A 13,681-nucleotide genomic window follows, 5' to 3' on the forward strand; every position below is an offset into this window, starting at 1 on the left:
TTGACTGGGGTGACTGACTTGATTATCATGGGAATATTGGGTTGCTACTATCTAATGAGGACAAAAAGGATTAGCTTGGAACCCAAAAGTACTATGGGGTGCCTCTTAATACTGTCATGTCTTGTAATAAAAGTTAGTTTACTACAATAACCCAAAGAAGCAGGACTGCTAACAGCACAGACTATTCAGGAATGAAGGTTTAGTTTACTGCACCAGATGAGAAACTACAAATGAGGTACTTACTAAGGGCAAAAGCAGCATAGAATGGGTAGTGAAAGAAGGAAATTACAAATACCAGCTATCACCACCTACGAGTTGCAGACATAAGGACTTTAATAGTGACAAGTAGCAGAAAAAGGACTTTAACAATTTAACAGGACTATCTTCCTTGCTTTGACATAAATATATTTGTATATATTAACCAAACTGCTTTTGTTTTCCTGTCTTCCATTATCTATCATCTAACATAAATGTATGTTAACAGAGATTAACTTTTTTTACACTTTCCTTTTTAGGGCAGTTTGAGGTTCATAACAAGATTTAGCAGAAAGTACAGAGATTTCCCATATTCTCCCTGTCCCCACTACGTGCATAGCTTCCCTCACTATCAACATCCTGCCCCAGAGTGGATCATTTGTTACAACTGAAGAACCTACATTGACATATAATTATCACCCAAAGTCCATAGTTTACATTAGGGTTTGCTCTTGGTGTTGTATACATCTGACAAATGTAAAATGACACAGTCACTATTAAAGCATCATAAAGAACAGTTTCACTGCCCTAAAAATCCTTTGTGCTCTACCTAGTCAACCCTCCCTTCTCCAACTGCTGATCTTTTTATTGTCTCCATAGTTTTGCCTTTTCTAGGATATCATATAGTTGGAATCATATAGTACGTAACCTTTTCAGAGTGGCTTTTTCACTTAGCAATATGCATTTAAGGTTCCTCCATGCCTTTTCATCACTTGATAACTAAATTTTGGGGAAGGGCTGAATAGCATTCCATTTTCTGGATGTACCACTGTTTATTTATCCATTCACCTAACGAAAGACATTTTGGTTGCATCCGAGATTTGGCAATTATGAATAAAACTGCTATAAACATCCACGTGTAGGTTTTTGTGTAAATAAGTTTTCAACTCATTTGGGTAAATGCCAAAGGAGTACAACTGCTGGATCCTATGGTAAGAGGATGTTCCATTTTGTAAGAATCTTCCAGCATTTGGTGGTGTTGCTGTTTTGGATTTTGGAGATTTGAATAGGTATGTAGTAGTATCTCATTGCTGTTTTAATTTGCAATTCCTTAATGACATATGATGTTGAGGATCTTTTCATATGCTTATTTGCCATTTGTATATCTTCTTTTTTTATATATTTTATTTTATTTATTTATCTTTGGCTGCGTTGGGTCTTTGTTGCTGCGCACGGGCTTTCTCTAGTTGCAGCGAGCGGGGGCTACTCTTCCTTGAGGTGCACGGGCTCCTCATTGCAGTGGCTTCCCTCATTGCGGAGCACAGGCTCTAGGCGCGTGGGCCTCAGTAGTTGTGGCTTGCAGGCTCTAGAGCACAGGCTCAGTAGTTGTGGCACACGGGCTTAGTTGCTCCACGGCATGTGGGATCTTCCAGGACCAGGGCTTGAACCCATGTCCCCTGCATTGGCAGGCAGATTCTTAGCCAGTGCACCACCAGGGAAGCCCCTGTGTATCTTCTTTAGACAGGTGTCTGTTTGGATCTTTTGCCCATTTTTAAATCAGATTGCTCATTTTCTTATTGTTTACTTTTAAGTCTGCGGCTTCCCTTCTCATTCTCTTGAACTTTAGTCTTTTTTAATCCCTCTATTTCTCCATTATTTCCTTCTTTTGTGTTAAATAGTATTTTCTAACGTACTATTTTACTCCTTTGTCATTTCTCTTACTATGTATTTTTTAGTTATTCTCTTAGTGGCTGCTCTAGGGATTACAATTCACATTTTAATTTATAGCAATCTAGTTCAAATTAATACTGACTTAATTTCAATAGCATACACAAAAAATTTGCTCCTATATAACTCTCTGCCCTCCTTCCTCCTTTGTGTTATTGTCATACAAATTATATCTCTATCCATTGTATAAAGCAACTCAGATTATTGCCCTTTATAGTTGTATTTTAGATCAGATAGGCGAGGGGGAAATGTGACAAACAAAAAAATACACTTATATTGTCTTTTATATTTACCAAGGTAGTTACATTTACCAATGCTCTTTCTTTCTTCATGTGCTCTCTATTTCACTGTCTAGTGCTCTTTCATTTCAGTCTGAATGACTCTCTTTAAAATTATTTCTTATAGGGGAGGTCTGTGATAATTTTCTCAATTTTTTTAATCTAGGAATGTCTTAACTTCTTCATTTTTTAAAGGTAGTTTCACTGAATACAGAATTCTTGGTTGGCAGCTTCTTTCATTACACTGCCTTAATGGTTACAGAAGATAAATCAGAGGTGAAGTCTTATTGGGGATCCTTTGTACATGATGAATCACTTCTCTGTTGTTGCTTTCAATATTCTCTTTGTCTTTTGCTTCCAATGGTTTGACTATGTGTCTAGGTGTGAGTCTTTTTGAGGTATTCCTACTTGTTAAGTTTTTTGGATATGTATATTCATGTTTTTTCTTCAAGTTTAAGGAGTTTATCAGCCCTCACTTCTTCAAATATTCTTGTTGCCCCTTTTTTTCCTCTCCTCTCCTTCTGAGACTATTAGTATGTATATGTTGCTACACTTTGCTGACGTCCCACAAGTCTCTGAGGCTCTGTTCATTTTTCTTCATTCTTTTTTTTTTTCCTGTTTTGCAGACTGAATAATCTCAATTGACCTATCTTAAAGTTCACCAATTTTTTTCTTCTGCCTGTTCAAATCTGGTATTGAGCTACTCTAGTAAATTCTTCATTTCAGTTACTTTTCTTCTCAATGCCAGAATTTATTTGGTTCTTTTCTATAATTTCTATCTAGTAATTGATACTCTCTGTTTGGTGAAACATTATTATACTTTCTTTTACTTCTTTACTATATATAAAGAAGTAAAAGAAAGTATACTTTTATACCTTTACTTCTTTGAACATACTTAAACAGCTGATTTAAAGTCTTTGTCTAGCAAATCCAATATTTGGGCTACCTCAGTTTCTATGGACATTTCATTCACCAGCTTCTTCTTTTAAGCTTCTTTTTTCTTTGGTTAATTTGTTGTTTGCTCCAGTTGTTATCGGCATCTCAGGCAGCTATGCTGTTAAACAGTTGTTGCTGATTATTCTTGACAAATGACTCTGAGGAAAATACTGTTTACACTGGACAAGTTCTCTGTCAGGTTACATAAAGACAAGCTTTTTGAGACTGGTTTACCAGGGAACTTCCAGACAGGTCAAATAAGGACAAGTCTCTGAATATGGGGCTTTGAAAGAGCTCCAACTCCATTTTGACTCCTCCAGTGCTGGGTAAAATGCTAGTTTTCACCATGATTGCAGGCTGTTGGTTTTCAAGGCTACCATGGAGCTGGAGAAAGGACTGTTACCAGAGCAAGTAAAAAATGCCACAAAGCTTGCTGTTCTTACAGGATAACGCTGTTGACTTGTTTTTAATAAATGCTCCGCCAGATCGTTGTAAGCCTTTGGTTAATTTCCAAAGTTCTGAAAAAGTTGATCTTGACAATTTCTGCAAGTGTTCTTGGTAATTTTATAACAGAGTATTTTCAGATGTGGTTATTCTGCCACTCTCAGTAACATCACTCTCGTTCACCTCATTTTAAGATTACTTTTAAAGACATTAAATTATTTAAAGCAATAATAATAGTATATTATGGGGTTAATAATATATTTAGAAGTATGTGTATGACAATAATAGCACAAAGGATAGGAGGGGGGTACATGGAAATATGCTGTTGTAAAAATCCCTTACATTATAAGTGAAATCGTATGACATTATTTGAAGGTAGACTACAGTAAATTAAAGACGGATGTTGTAAATCCTAGAGCAAACACTAAAAAAAAAAAAAAGAGAGAGAAAACGAAATAATTCAATAGAAGAGAGAAAATAAAATACTAAAAAATACCCATTAATAAAAGATATTATGAAAGACAGAAAAGAACCAAAGAACAGACAGGACAGAAAACAAATAGCAAGGTGGCACATTATACTGCAACTGTATGTGCCTGTCTACCTATCTCTCTCTTATGCTCTATCTATGTATACCCATTTTCTCTACTAGATTATAAACTTACCTAATTTGAGTGATAAACAGAAACAAGCCAAAGTTAATTGCTGTAATAAATACACTATAAATTCTAACTTCTCTATTTTGGAATTTGTGATAATTTATAAAATTTTACTTAATATATAAGACACTATGAAAAAATACAAAACTCACCTGTCTTCATAAAATAAATCTCAGAATTTTAGTGCTAAGTTATTTCAGAAACCACTTTGCACAATTTCATTTTACAATTAAGGAAACTCAAAGTGACTATCTGACTAATTGATAATTAATCAAAAGCGTCACATGGCCAGTCAGCAGTAGAGCCATAGTAAAATTCTTATTTCATATCTTTTAGTCCAGTTCTCTCAAGAGAAAAAAATTTCTATGCAACACCAACCACATATGCAACTATATATACATAACGTGCTTATTTCAAATGATTCTTATCTAGCAGATCTAGAAACATCTTGTTAAATTGTATACAAATTTTAAAATAATCAAACATTTTAAAATGCCTATTGTTGCATTTAGAGTTTCAACTAATTCAAATTCTCATCAATTAATCAAGATTATTGAACTATACTACACTTAACGAAAATCGAAGATACCGTGGCTAAATAATCATTTAAAACACTGGCTACCAAAATCAGAGAATACAATCATTCATTCAAATCCATGACCAAATCATTCACACTTATGCCAAAAATGACTGAAAAATTATAAAATCTGTGTGTATTATTACCTGTAGCTCCAAGTGGGTGTCCCTTTGAAATCAATCCACCACTAGGATTTATGACCCACTTTCCTCCATAAGTATTATCTCCTCTATCAACCAGTTTCCCACCTTGACCTATAGAAGGAAAAATAATGTTCATAAATGTTAAAAATAACATCGGAACAAATGATATGTTTGTTTTTTTTAAACTTACAGATAGCCAAGAATTTCCTGGAGCAAACATTTCTTGATGGCTCAAACTAACTTCAAGTTGATACAAGCACTTCTAAAAGTGAGGTAATAAACACTGAGTAATAAAGGCTTATATTTTCAGAACAATTCCTGCATGAAACAAAGCTCCTATTAGCTCCTAAGAACTCTCTGCTTCCAAAATTGCTACAATTATAATCTAGATTCAGAGAACCAGAAGAAAAGCACTGAAATGGATACAATACTGTAAAATAATATTAGGTTTAAAAATTCATAATTTTGCCAAAATGTATTCATTTCCATTTCAACTGTACTATTACATTCTATTGGAGAGGGACAGAAAAAAAAAAGAGTGCTTTCATGAAATGAAGGAAAATGACTAAAAATACCGTTGAGCATAAATGTAAGCTTAAAAGAAAAAAATTACATCACATGCTTGGCAGCTTCAACATTCCTATCAGTTCCCTGGTCATACTTCCAGGTGGTTAAGAAGTAAATAAAAATGCATGTACTGTATAAAATATTCTTCCAGATGATATTTCTGGTAATGAGAGGTGGAATCTCCAAATGATAATGGTGGTGGTGGTGTTATCAGAGGTGGCTAACAGCTTTTACGTACTCACTCTGTGTCAGGCCTTGTTCTCATTATTTTATGTATATTTACATAATTTAATTTAATCCTCAACCCTATGAAGTAGGTACTATCATTCCCATTTTACAGATGAGGAAAGAGACACATAGATATTAAGTAACCAGTCTAAGGCCAAAGCAGGGGACCTAGAATACTCAGGCAGCCTGTGGCTCCATAGCCTGTGTTCTTAGCCAACACATTTTATTGCCTTCAGAAACAAGAGCGTTTCTCTACTGGCAAAACGAAACATACTAATGACAGAATTTTAGATGACTTAACACTTTTAATTTGATTTTAAATCTAGGTTGTAGATTAAAAACCATCCATTGAGACATTCTTCTATTTTTTGATGTGTTTCTAACATAGAACCTGATACAAGGCTCTAGTCATAACAAGTAAACTATCTGCTATTACTGCTTTCATATTGTTAAATATTGTCACTGTATCGAGTAATAGCAGACTGAACACAAACCAACCCCAAGAAGTGAATAATTTACTGCATGATTTTCCATAATACATACAATCCTATGAAGTATCAGAATATTCCACTGGGGAATTAACATTCCAGAAGACCTGCTTTATAAGAAATGCTAAAGTAAATTCTCTAGAAAAATCTGGATCAGCAAGAAAGAGGAAAGAACAACAGAAATAATAAATATCTGGGTAAATATAAAGGACTTTTTTCCTCTTAGGGTCTTTAAAATATGTGCAACTATTGAAAACAAAAATTATAACACTGTCTTTGGGAGTTTTTTTAATGTACATAGATGTAATATATATGATAATTTAACATAAAGGTGGGTGTAAGGCAGAAAGAAATTGGTTAATGGACGTATATGTTTGCAAGGTTTCTACATTTTATGTGAAGTGGTACAATATTAACGCTAAGGAGACCCCCTACAGCGGTGGTTCTCAGCCTAGAGAAATTTTGTCCCCCAGGGGACATTTGGCAATGTCTGGAAACATTTTTGATTATCACAACTGTGGGGGTAGGTACTACTGGCATGTAGTGGGTAGAGGGCCAGGAATGCTGTTAAACATCCTACAATGTCCAAGCCCCACAAAAAAGAATGATCTAGCTCAAGTGTCAACAGTATTAAGGTTGAGAAATCCTGCAACCACTAAAACAAAACAAAACTAAACAAAAACTAAGCTAAGAATAAACAGATATGGCCAAAAAGCCAATACATACTAAAATGTCATACTAAAAATATTCAGATACTCCAAAAGGCAGCAGGTGAGACAGAAAACAGAGTAACAAAAAACAAAGGGACAAATAGAGGAAACAGATAATAAAATGGTCAACCTAAATCCTACTATATAAATATGTAATTACATTAAATGTTAATGCTCTTTAAATCACACTGCCCAACAGAAATATAATGCAAATCACATATGTACTTTAAAATTTTCTAGTATATATTTTATTTAATATATATTTTATAATGTTTAACCCAATATATCCAAAATATTTTCATTTCAAAATGTAACCAATATAGGGACTTCCCTGGTGGCACAGTGGTTAAGAATCCACCTGTCAATGCAGGGGACACAGGTTTGATCCCTGGTCCAGGAAGATCCCACATGCTGTGGAGCAACTAAGCCCATGTGCCACAACTACAGAGCCTGTGCTCTAGAGCCCACGTGCCACAACTACTGAAGCCCACGTGCCTAGAGCCTATGCTCTACAACAAGAGAAGCCACCGCAATGAGAAGCCCGCACACTGCAATAAAGAGTAGCCCTCGCTCGCCGCAACTAGAGAAAGCCCACACACAGCAAAGAAGACCTAACACAGGCAAAAATAAATAAATTTTTTAAAAAATGTAAGCAATATAAAAAGTTATTAATGAAATACTTTATATTCTATTTTTCATATTAAGTCTTCAAAATCTGATGTGTACTTCATACTTACAGCACATCTCAATTTGGACCAGCCACATTTTAAGGATTCAATAACCATATAGAGCTAGTAGCTACTGTATTAGACGACACTCCGTTAAACACTCCGTTAAAAGGCAGAAACTGACAAAGTCGATAAAAAACAATACACTACTGCCTACAAGAGACACACCTTAAATAGACAAATAAATAAATAAGTAAATAAATAAATAAATAATCCAAATAGGTCGAGAGCAAACGGATAGAAAAACATATATCATGTAAAGAGTAAGCATAAGAAGGCTGGCATGCTATGTTAGTCAGATAAAAGAGACTTCTAGACAAAGAATATAACCAGAGATAAAGCAGAATGTTTCATAATGAAAAAAAACACAACTCATCAGGAAGACATAACAATTATAAATAAGAGAGCCTCAAAATAAATGAAGCAAAAATTGATAGAACTAAAGAAAGAGATACTTCCACAATTGTAGTAGGAGAGTCTAACGTCCCTCTCTCAGCAAGTGATAGAGCAAGTCAAATAAATTAGTAGAGACACAGAAGGTCTTAAAAATTCTATCAATCATCTTGATTTAATTAACATATATAGAACACTACATCTAACAACCGCAGAATCTGCATTATTTTTCAAGCGCATAAGTTCACCAATATATACCATATGCTGAGCCATAAAGTAAATTTCAATTAACTTAAAAGGATCAAAATCAAACAAAGCGTAATCTCTGACTACAGCAAAATTATAATAGAAAGCAATAACAACAAGATACCTAGGAAAATTCCAAATACCTGGATATTAAACAGCACACTTCTAAATAATTTACAGGTCAAAGACAAAATTAGACATTAAAGGGACATTTTAAATATTTTGAACTAAATGACAATGAATATATCAAAATCTGTGGAATGCAGCTAAAATACTGCTTAGAAGAAAACATATAGCTTTACATACTTACACTAGAAAAGGAGAAATATCTAAAATAAATGATCTAAGGATCTATCATAAGAAACTTAAAAACAAAACAAAACGAAAAAAAGTAAACCCAAAGTAAGTTAAAGTAAGTAAATAATAAAGAGCAGAGATCAGTGAAATGGAGGGGGAAAAAAAGACAGTAACAAAGGCAAAAGCTGAATCTTTGTAAAGCTCAACAAAATTGACAAATTTCTAGCTAGACAGATGAAGGAAAAAAAGGAGAAAGAACAAAAACCATCAATATCAGGAATTTAAAAAAAAGGTTATCACCATAGATTCTATAGACATTAAAAGGATAATAAGAGAATACTTTGAACAACTTCAGTGAACAAATTTGGCTACTTAAATGAAATGGACAATTTTCTTGAAAAATATATCTTATCAAAATTAATAGGTACAGGAAGAAACAAAAATTATAGATCAGATCTTCAAGATGGCGGAGGAGTAAGACGTGGAGATCACCTTCCTCCCCACAAATACATCAGAAATACATCTACATGAGGAACAACTCCTACAGAACACCTACTGAACACTGGCAGAAGACCTCAGACTTCCCAAAAGGCAAGAAACTCCCCGCGTACCCCGGTAGGGCAAAAGAAGAAAAAGAAAAAACAGAGACAAAAGATAGGGATGGGACCTGCACCTCTGGGAGCCAGCTGTGAAGGAGGAAAAGTTTCCACACACTAGGAAAGGAAGCCCCTTCACTGGTGGAGACGGGAGGTGGCAGGGGGGGAAGCTTCGGAGCCACGGAGGAGAGTGCAGCAGCAGGGGTGCAGAGGGCAAAGCGGAGAGATTCCCACACAGAGGATTGCTGCCGACCAGCACTCACCAGCCCGAGAGGCTTGTCTGCTTACCCAACGGGGCTGGTGGGGGCTGGGAGCTGAGGCTCCGGCTTCGGAGTTCAGATCCCAGGGAGAGGACTGGGGTTGGCTGCATGAACACAGCCTGAAGGGGGCTAGTGTGTCACAGCTAGCCAGGAGGGAGTCCGGGAAAAAGTCTGGACCTGCGTAAGAGGCAAGAGACCATTGTTTCAGGGTGCACGAGGAGAGGGGATTCAGAGCACCACCTAAACGAGCTCCAGAGACAGGCGCAAGCCACGGCTATCAGTATGGACAAAAGAGACTGGCATGAAACGCTAAGGCTGCTGCTGCAGCCACCAAGAAGCCTGTGTGCAAGCACAGGTCACTATCCACACCTCCCCTCCTGGGAGCCTGTGCAGCCCGCCACCGCCAGGGTCCCGGGATCCAGGGACAACTTCCCCGGGAGAACACACGGCATGCCTCAGGCTGCTGCAACATCACGCCGGCCTCTGCCACCGCAGGCTCGCCCCACATTCCATACCCTTCCCTCCCCCAAGCCTGAGTGAGCCAGAGCCCCCTGAAGGGCTGCTACTTCAACCCCGTCATCGTGTCTGGGCAGGGAACAGACATCCTCAGGCAACCTACATGCAGAGGAGGGGCCAAATCCAAAGCTGAACTCCAGGAGCTGTGTGAACAAAGAAGAGAAAGAGAAATCCCTCCCAGCAGCCTCAGGAGCAGCGGATTATATCTCCACAATCAACTTGATGTACCCTGCATCTCTGGAATACCTGAATAGACAACGAATCATCCCAAAATTGAGTCGGTGAGCAACAGTAGACTTGGGGTTTGCTTTCTGCATTTAATTTGTTTCTGGTTTTATGTTTATCTTAGTTTAGTATTTAGAGGTTATTATCATTGGTAGTTTTTTTATTGATTTGGTTGCTCTCTTCCCTTTTTTTTTTTATATATACATATATATTTCTTTCCTCTTTCTCTTTTTGTGAGGGTGTATGTGTATGCTTCTTTGTGTGATTTTGTCTATATAGCTTTGCTTTTACCATTTGTCCTAGGGTTCTGTCTGTCCGTTTTTTGTGTGGTTTTTTTGTTTATTTTTTTTTAGTATAGGTTTTAGCGTTTCTTATCATTGGTGGATTTGTTTTTTGGTTTGGTTCCTCTCTTCTTTCTTTCTCTCTTTTATTTTTAATACTTTTTAATTTTTAAATTTTTAATAATTTTTTTATTTTTTATTTTAATAACTTTATTTTATTTTATTTTTTTCTTTCTTTCTTTCTTTCTTTATTCTCACTTTTCTTCTGAGCTGTGTGGCTGACAGGGTCTTGGTGCTCTGGCCGGGTGTCAGGCCTGTGCCTCTGAGGTGGGAGAGCTGAGTTCAGGACATTGGTCCACCAGAGACCTCCTGGCTCCACGTAATATCAAACGGCGAAAGCTCTCCCAGAGATCACCATCTCAACACTAAGACCCAGCTCCACTCAATGACAAGCAAGCTACAGTGCTGGACACCCTATGGCAAACAACTAGCAAGACAGGAACACAACCCCACTCATTAGCAGAGAGGCTGCCTAAAATCTTAATAAGGTCACAGACACCCCAAAACACACCACCGAACGGAGTCCTGCCCAACAGAAAGACAAGATCCATCCGCATCCACCAGAACACAGGCACCAGTCCCCTCCACCAGGAAGCCTACACAACCCACTGAACCAAACTTACCCACTGGGGGCAGACACAAAAACAATGGGAACTACGAACATGCAGCCTGCAAAAAGGAGACCCCAAACACACTAAGTTAAGCAAAATGAGAAGACAGAGAAACACACAGCAAATGAAGGAGCAAGGTAAAAACCCACCAGACCAAACAAATGAAGAGGAAATAGGCAGTCTACCTGAAAAAGAATGCAGAGTAATGACAGTAAAGATGATCCAAAATCTTGGAAATAGAATGGAGAAAATATAAGAAACGCTTAACAAGAAGCTAGAATAACTAAAGAGCAAACAAACAATGATGAACAACACAATAAATGAAATTAAAAATTCTCTAGAAGGAATCAATAGCAGAATAACGGAGGCAGAAGAACAGATAAGTGACCTGGAAGAAAAAAAAGAAAGAAATAACTACCACAGAGCAGAATAAAGAAAAAAGTATGAAAAGAATTGAGGACGGTCTCAGAGATCTCTGGGACAACATTAAACGCACAAACATTCGAATTGTACGGGTCCCAGAAGAAGAAGAGAAAAAGAAAGGGACTGAGAAAATATTTGAAGAGATTATAGTTGAAAACTTCCCTAATATGGGAAAGGAAATAATCAAGTCCAGGAAACGCAGAGAGTCCCATACAGGAAAAATCCAAGGAGAAATACACCAAGACACATATTAATCAAGCTATCAAAAATTAAATACAAAGAAAAAATATTAAAAGCAGCAAGGGAAAACCAACAAATAACATAATACAAGGAAATCCCCATAAGGTTAACAGCTGATCTTTCGGCAGAAACTCTGCAAGCCAGAAGGGAGTGGCAGGACATATTTAAAGTGATGAAAGGGAAAAACCTACAACCAAGATTACTCTACCCAGCAAGGATCTCATTCAGATTTGACAGAGAAATTAAAAACTTTACAGACAAGCAAAAGCTAAGAGAATTCAGCACCACCGAACCAGCTCTACAACAAATGCCAAAGGAACTTCTCTAGGCAGGAAACACAAGAGAAGGAAAGACCTACAATAACAAACCCAAAACAATTAAGAAAATGGTAATAGGAACATACATATCGATAATTACCTTAAATGTAAATGGATTAAATGCTCCAACCAAAAGACATAGACTGGCTGAATGGATACAAAAACAAGAACCATATATATGTTGTCTACAAGAGACCCAATTCAGACCTAGGGACACATACAGACTGAAAGTGAGGGGACAGAAAAAGATATTCCATTCAAATGGAAATCAAAAGAAAGCTGGAGAAGCAATTCCCATATCAGATAAAATAGACTTTAAAATAAAGACTATTACAAGAGACAAAGAAGGACACTACATAATGATCAAGGGATCAATCCAAGAAGAAGATATAACAATTGTAAATATTTATGCACCCAACATAGGAGCACCTCAATACATAAGGCAAATGCTAACAGCCATAAAAGGGGAAATCGACAGTAACACAATCATAGTAGGGGACTTTAACACCCCACTTTCACCAATGGACAGATCATCCAAAATGAAAATAAATAAGGAAACACAAGTTTTAAATGACACATTAAACAAGATGGACTTAATTGATATTTATAGGACAGTCTATCCAAAAACAACAGAATACACTTTCTTCTCAAGTGCTTATGGAACATTCTCCAGGATAGATCATATCTTGGGTAACAAATCAAGCCTTGGTAAATTTAAGAGAACTGAAATCGTATCAAGTATCTTTTCCAACCACAATGCTATGAGACTAGATATCAATTAGAGGGAAAAATATGTAAAAAATACAAACACATCGAGGCTACACAATACACTACTAAATAACGAAGAGATCACTGGAGAAATAATAGAGGAAATAAAAAATACCTAGAGGGGCTTCCCTGGTGGCGCAGTGGTTGAGAATCTGCCTGCCAATACAGGGGACACGGGTTCGAGCCCTGGTCTGGGAAGATCCCACATGCGGCGGAGCAACTAGGCCCGTGAGCCACAACTACTGAGCCTGCGCGTCTGGAGCCTGTGCTCCGCAACAAGAGAGGCCGCGATAGTGAGAGGCCCGCGCACCGCAATGAAGAATGGCCCCCGCTCGCCGCAACTAAAGAAAGCCCTCGCAAAGACCCAACACAGCCATAAATAAATAAAAATAAATAAATACATAAATTTTAAAAATACCTAGAAACAAATGACAATGAAAACACAACGACCCAAAACCTATGGGATGCAGCAAAAGCAGCTCTAAGCGGGAAGTTTACAGCAATACAATCCTACCTCAAGAAACAAGAAACATCTCAAATAAACCACCTAACCTTACACCTAAAGCAATCAGAGAAAGAAGAACAAAAAACCTCCAAAGTTAGCAGAAGGAAAGAAACCATAAAGATGAGATCAGAAATAAATGAAAAAGAAATGAAGAAAATGGTAGCAAAGATCAATACAACTAAAAGCTGGTTCTTTGAAGATAAACAAAATTGATAAGCCATTAGCCAGACTCATCAAGACAAAAAGGGAGAAGACTCAAATC

At 36.9% G+C, this 13,681-nt stretch overlaps 1 protein-coding gene across 4 annotated transcripts in view; it reads right to left on the reverse strand.

The window, feature by feature from the left end:
- Window positions 1-13,681, reverse strand: part of SCP2 (sterol carrier protein 2) — a 148,672-nt gene that overhangs the window by 74,142 nt on the left and 60,849 nt on the right. For all 4 annotated transcript variants that reach the window (XM_082371265.1, XM_082371266.1, XM_082371267.1 and 1 more), the window contains one exon: window positions 4,964-5,071. In XM_082371265.1, the coding sequence (XP_082227391.1) occupies window positions 4,964-5,071 (108 nt within the window). The remainder of the gene's footprint in view (window positions 1-4,963; window positions 5,072-13,681) is intronic.

Source organism: Balaenoptera borealis (genome assembly GCF_965194805.1).
Source record: "Balaenoptera borealis genome assembly, chromosome: 1".
Classification (NCBI taxonomy): domain Eukaryota; kingdom Metazoa; phylum Chordata; class Mammalia; order Artiodactyla; family Balaenopteridae; genus Balaenoptera; species Balaenoptera borealis.